The sequence below is a fragment of the Grampus griseus genome (genome assembly GCF_964374135.1).
Source record: "Grampus griseus genome assembly, chromosome: X".
Classification (NCBI taxonomy): Eukaryota; Metazoa; Chordata; class Mammalia; order Artiodactyla; family Delphinidae; genus Grampus; species Grampus griseus.
Window position 1 is genome coordinate 128,864,466 of NC_138999.1, and position 5,294 is coordinate 128,869,759.

The 5,294-nt window shown below is 45.6% G+C and overlaps 1 protein-coding gene across 1 annotated transcript; it reads right to left on the reverse strand.

The window, feature by feature from the left end:
* Positions 1 to 719: 719 nt before the first annotated feature.
* Positions 720 to 5,184, reverse strand: CETN2 (centrin 2). The gene is made up of 5 exons (XM_082681528.1): positions 5,067 to 5,184; positions 4,046 to 4,204; positions 3,659 to 3,787; positions 2,117 to 2,254; positions 720 to 1,685 (listed from the first exon to the last, which is right to left on the reverse strand). The coding sequence occupies exons 1-5, from the start codon at positions 5,163 to 5,165 to the stop codon at positions 1,596 to 1,598; spliced, it is 615 nt and encodes a 204-aa protein (XP_082537654.1). The 5' UTR covers positions 5,166 to 5,184; the 3' UTR covers positions 720 to 1,595.
* Positions 5,185 to 5,294: the final 110 nt, after the last annotated feature.

Genomic DNA, 5,294 nt, shown 5'->3' on the forward strand with positions numbered 1-5,294 from the left:
GAAGCTACTCTGGGCTCCCCCACATACCTCAGTGTTTCTCAAGAAGTCCCTCTGCAGGAGAGTTGTCCAGGGGACCCCCAAGTCCTCCAGGATGCCAGTGCCCAGAGACGAGGCCCATGGTCACACCTCTTTAACATGCACCCCACACAGGGTTGCTAGTTGAAACACAAGACACCCTGTAAAGTTGAACTTCAGATCAACAATGAATAAACAACAAAATGTCCAAATGGGATACACTTGCACTAAAAAAAAATTGATGTGAAATTCAAATTAACCTAGGTGTTCTGTTTTTATCAGCTTAATCGGTTTTCCAATCCTCCTCATCCCTTCTTGCTTCTCACCCTCAGCCTGGGGCAGAGACTTTAATGCCATCTGCCGGGATTTCTCTTATAGGTCATCCCATATGGGGCCAGGAGGGCGCTAGACAAGGTCACTGGACCCGAACCACACAGAGATTCTGAGACACCATCCAGCAAATAAACTGACCACCAGAGGTTGGCTAAGCTCAACCTACTGTCATAATCACCTGGCTTTCCCCAATTTGTCCCAAGCACAAATTACCAATAAGACTCTTTTCCAGCTGTACACTTTGCCAAAACTATTTTTTTGGGCATCATTTAGGCTTATGCAAAACAGTCAACTAATTTTAGAAACTGATGGGTTCCCAGGGCAAAAAGCAATTCGCATCCATAGTAAAGGATCATTTTGTTTTCTGTTCACGGGCTGGCAAGGAGTTTGGGATCTACCAGGCTACGTTCAATGAAATGGTTTAGAAGCTGAACGCATAGTCAAGGCTAAAGAAGTCATCCTTAGAGAACAAGAGCTCAAAATAAGAAAGGTTTTATTTGAAGACAAAACAAATAGTGCGCGTGCGCACACACACACACACACACACACACACACACATCCAAATGCAAGTAAGAGAGTTCACTGGGTTTTATAAAAGAGAAAGCTGCAGGCTTCCCTGGTGGCACAGTGGTTGAGAGTCTGCCTGCCGATGCGGGGGACACGGGTTTGTGCCCCAGTCCGGGAAGATCCCACGTGCCGCGGAGCAGCTGGGCCCGTGAGCCATGGCCGCTGAGCCTGCGCGTCCGGAGCCTGTGCTCCGCAACGGGAGAGGCCACAACAATGAGAGGCCCGCGTACCGCAAAAAAAGAGAGAGAGAGAAAGCTGCACTCAGGTGCCAATTAAAATTGGAACCATTGAAGAGATGCCCCCTGCTTGTGGTGACACAAGTACAACGTGTGCCTGTGAAGAAGTTGCTCTGCGGTGGCATAAATGTGGGAATGCGGGACAAGAGTTAAGCGACACAAGGCAGAACAGCAGGTGTGCAAAAGCTCAAAGACCCTCTTCTCCACTCTAACGTGCTCTCGTGCTGTCCTGGGGAATTAAAGCAGTCAGTAGGTCACCTTGCAAAGAACCTCAGTTTCAAAGAACACTTTCAAAAGTTGAAAATAGATTCAGAGTTAGTACTAAAGTCATACAGAGAGGTCAGTGGGGGAAAAATAATTTACGTTCTCAAAAACCAGGCTTCAGACAACAGCAGGCACGAAATCGAGTTCTACGTGCTCGCGTTATAACAGATGACGCTGATCTTAATAAAGGCTGGTCTTCTTCATGATGCGCAGGAACTCGTGCTCATTGACTTCTCCATCTCCATCTCTATCGGCCTCATCAATCATTTCCTTCAGCACAGAAAAGATTCCGGTTAGATTAATTCATAAATGAAACGAAAATGTGACTAAGTAACAGGCTTTTAAAATGCTACATGAATAGACAATTGTGGTCCACCTGATGCAAATGTGCTGCTTTTTATAATGGTTTGGGTCCTGAAAAGTCATTTGAAAACCAAGCCATACTTTGCCACATGTGTATCACCTAGAAGGAAGCTCAACGATCATGTTGACTAGGGAGATTCCTAAAACCTAAAATAGTAAGTAAAATTGTTCACGTGTGCATTTTTTTGGGAGCAGCGTCCATAGGTTTGTCACACTATCAAAAGAGAAATTAAGTGGTCAACAGAGCGACGAGAGAACACTAGTTTTCCTTCATATGTAACCAGAGAAAATGTAAGTCAGAAAAGTCACACAGGGCTCCAGGCTGATGCATCACAAACCTGCAGTTCCTCATCGGTGAGGTTTTCACCCAACTCCTTGGCCACACGTTTTAGATTTTTGAACGATATCTTCCCGGTTTCATCATCATCGAAGAGCTTGAAAGCTTTCAGGATTTCTTCTTTGGTATCTTTCTCAGACTTAAAAAGTAGAACATAAAACACATGAATACGGAGACAGTCATGACTCATACTTACTTGGCTCCTGCAGCCCCACCACCGCCCATCCCCCCTGCCCTGCACAGACATCTTGGTAACAGCCTTCATGACCACAGGGCTAGATCACAGAAGATCACACATCAACCAGGGTAGAAAAAGGGGACAAACGATGAAATTATTAGAAACCCAGAGGCTAAAAAGGAAATATAAAGGATTGTATTTAAAACACTTTCTGTATAAACCAAAGAGAAAGTAGATTTGTTTTTAAGATATACAAGCAGACGGTGGAGTTAAATTTAGGGGAAATATACTGCTTAAGCTGGTGGAGGAGGGAGAATCTTGGTGAGGGGGGAGGGGGAGGGAGGAAAGAGAAGACTATTTCACTTGTTAGGAGATCACAAAGCGTTACTGGGATCCCAAGTACTCTAACAGAGGAAAACAGTAAGATCTCCAAGAGCTCCAAGTCCAAATATTCCTGAAACGTAGCTAAAGATAGAGTGAGCCTCTAATAAGACCAATCTGGGAATCAACCTTGAATGTGGGACAGCTTTACTAGGTTTTTACAGAATGTTAAACTTCCTGAACTCTTAAACTAGTCTCTGAAGAAAAATATAGGTGTGATTAGATCATTTCAAAGCAACGGGATTATTAGAGTAGGAACGGGCCTGTGCCCTGGGAAGCACACTTGAAACACTGATGGAGTTACTTTTCCACAGGCCAATAGAACATAGCTGAGCCACATTAAGGAGGAGCCAGGAGGTCAACGAAAGAGAAATGGACCAATGTGAACATCTTTCCTGGGTGGGACACTCAGGGGACTGAGGTAGACTGGTGAGGTGTCATCTTAGAGTCTCTCTGGACCATTTGGACCCTTTAAAAGGGTGACACCCAAGAGACTAGAAAATGGGTGAATTCAACCTTGGAAGTGGTGAAAGACCAAATCCTCAGTGCGATAAAAACACAGCCTCAGGCTGAGGCTGCCCAGAATAACGACAAATAGGAGAGAAAAGAATTTCAAACTTTAAATACATGGACTTTGTCTTGTCAAAATGCGAGACACTGTAATATTGTTGGTGTTATGAAAAGTTTTACTGCTTGTGGGTATCACACTGACATACCAGTTGGAGAAAGGTAATAGCAAAAAACATGAGAGCAGGAAGACTTTTACTTCCTTTCAGAGGGTAAAATGACTTTCCCTGTGACTCTGTGGCCTTGAAGAAAGCCAAGTAGAACCTAAACATCGTAATTCTCAGTCACAAATACTCTCCTTTATCTGAACTCTCCAGTTTGTGTTAACTTTTCTTCAGTGAAGACATTTCCATATCGAGATTCAAATTTGTCCACCATTATTGGTGGAAAATATGCTGATCATCTTAGCTAACTTACCATTTTCTGAGTCATCACAGTCAAAAAGTCGCTAAAGTTCATTTTTCCTGTCCCTTCCTTATCGATTTCACTTATCATTTTCTTGATCTCTTCTTTCTTGGGTTCAAAGCCCAGTGCCCTCATTGCCACCTACAACAAAAAGAGGATCATCTCAATAGGCACATCTAAGCCCAGGCGCGAAACAATGACAGTGCTGAGGGTGTTAAGCTAGCATCTGCCACAATCCTGTTAAAATGACTAAGAAACACTATAACATTAAGCAAATTGATATGTGCGCTCAATTTTATTTAATAATTCTCGAGGTAAGTAAAGACAGGAAAACACAGCACAGAAGACAAAGAGGCAGAGAAAAGATAAGTCAGCAGAGCAGGAATGTATAGCGCTTGCCTTAAGTTCCTTAACATCAATTGTCCCAGTTCCGTCAGCGTCAAAGAGATCAAAGGCTTCTCGAATTTCCTGTTTCTGCTCTTCAGTAAGCTCCGGTTTAGGACTCATCCTTTTCCGCTGGGCAGTTGATGCCATGTTTGCCTTCTTAAAGTTAGAGGCCTTTATATGTTTTACAAACACAGAAGCACAATATTAAGTAAGAGTCCACATTTTACATAAAATAGTTACAACCACACGTATTTTAAGATAGCTTATACCAACGAATTCCAAAACTTTGCTTAACAAACTATTGTTTGTAGAAGCAAGGAAATTTCTTGTTCTTTTGGACGTCTCTTATGGAAAAATCATCCCAAAAGAGAGCTAGCCAAGGAGCTGACTGGGGAGAACTGTACAGATAACCAGTTCTCCCTGAATCTGGGAATCCTAATTATAAAAATGTCCTTAGAACGCTACTCCGCTTCACTCTAAGTTCTCCGATTTTCTGATTACTTCTAGATTTAGGCCAAATATTACTAAGGTAAGATATATGTTCTGTCAATATCGAATAATAAAATTCAATCCCCTTGGTACCTCTGAGCCTTCTCCAAGAAGCTCAAAGCGTTTCCCTAAGTCCCTACATTTAACATTTTAAATGCATTAATCATCAAACATAATAAACTGCCCCCCAGCTCTGTGTGGAAACTTTGGTAGAGGCGGCCAGAAGGCCAGAGTCAGAGAGGGGTCGGGGCCTGGGGGGAACCCGAGTCTTTTTTGCCCAGGGACGGTCACCGAAGGGGCTGGAGAAGGCCAGGGGAACCCGAGGGGCGGGTAGGGGGCGGCTGTGGCTGAAGGGGACACAGCGACGAAGCACAGGCCCAGCAGGGCAGCCGGCATCTCTACCCTACCCTTCCGGGAAAGCTCTCAGAGGAAGAAGGAGTGCGCCAAGGCCGAGAACCGCGCAGGAGAGGCGGCGGGGCCTTGCCAAGGCCTGGGAAGGGCTCAGCCTCTGGACGCGGGGTTCCAGACGGCGGCACGCACTCACCATCGCGGATGGACTCCACTTCCCGTTGTTACGGCAACCGACGTACACAGTGACTCGACTCCGTTCCCACCGCCCCGCGCGCGCGGCGTCGCTCCCCATTGGCGGACCGCTCGCTGCCGCTCCCCATTGGCACAGGGCTGGAGTGGGTGGGGCTAATCTGAAGAACTCCCGGCGCAGGGCCGGGGGCTGTGCGCTCGCGGCCTGGCCTCATTGGGCAGGATCACGCCG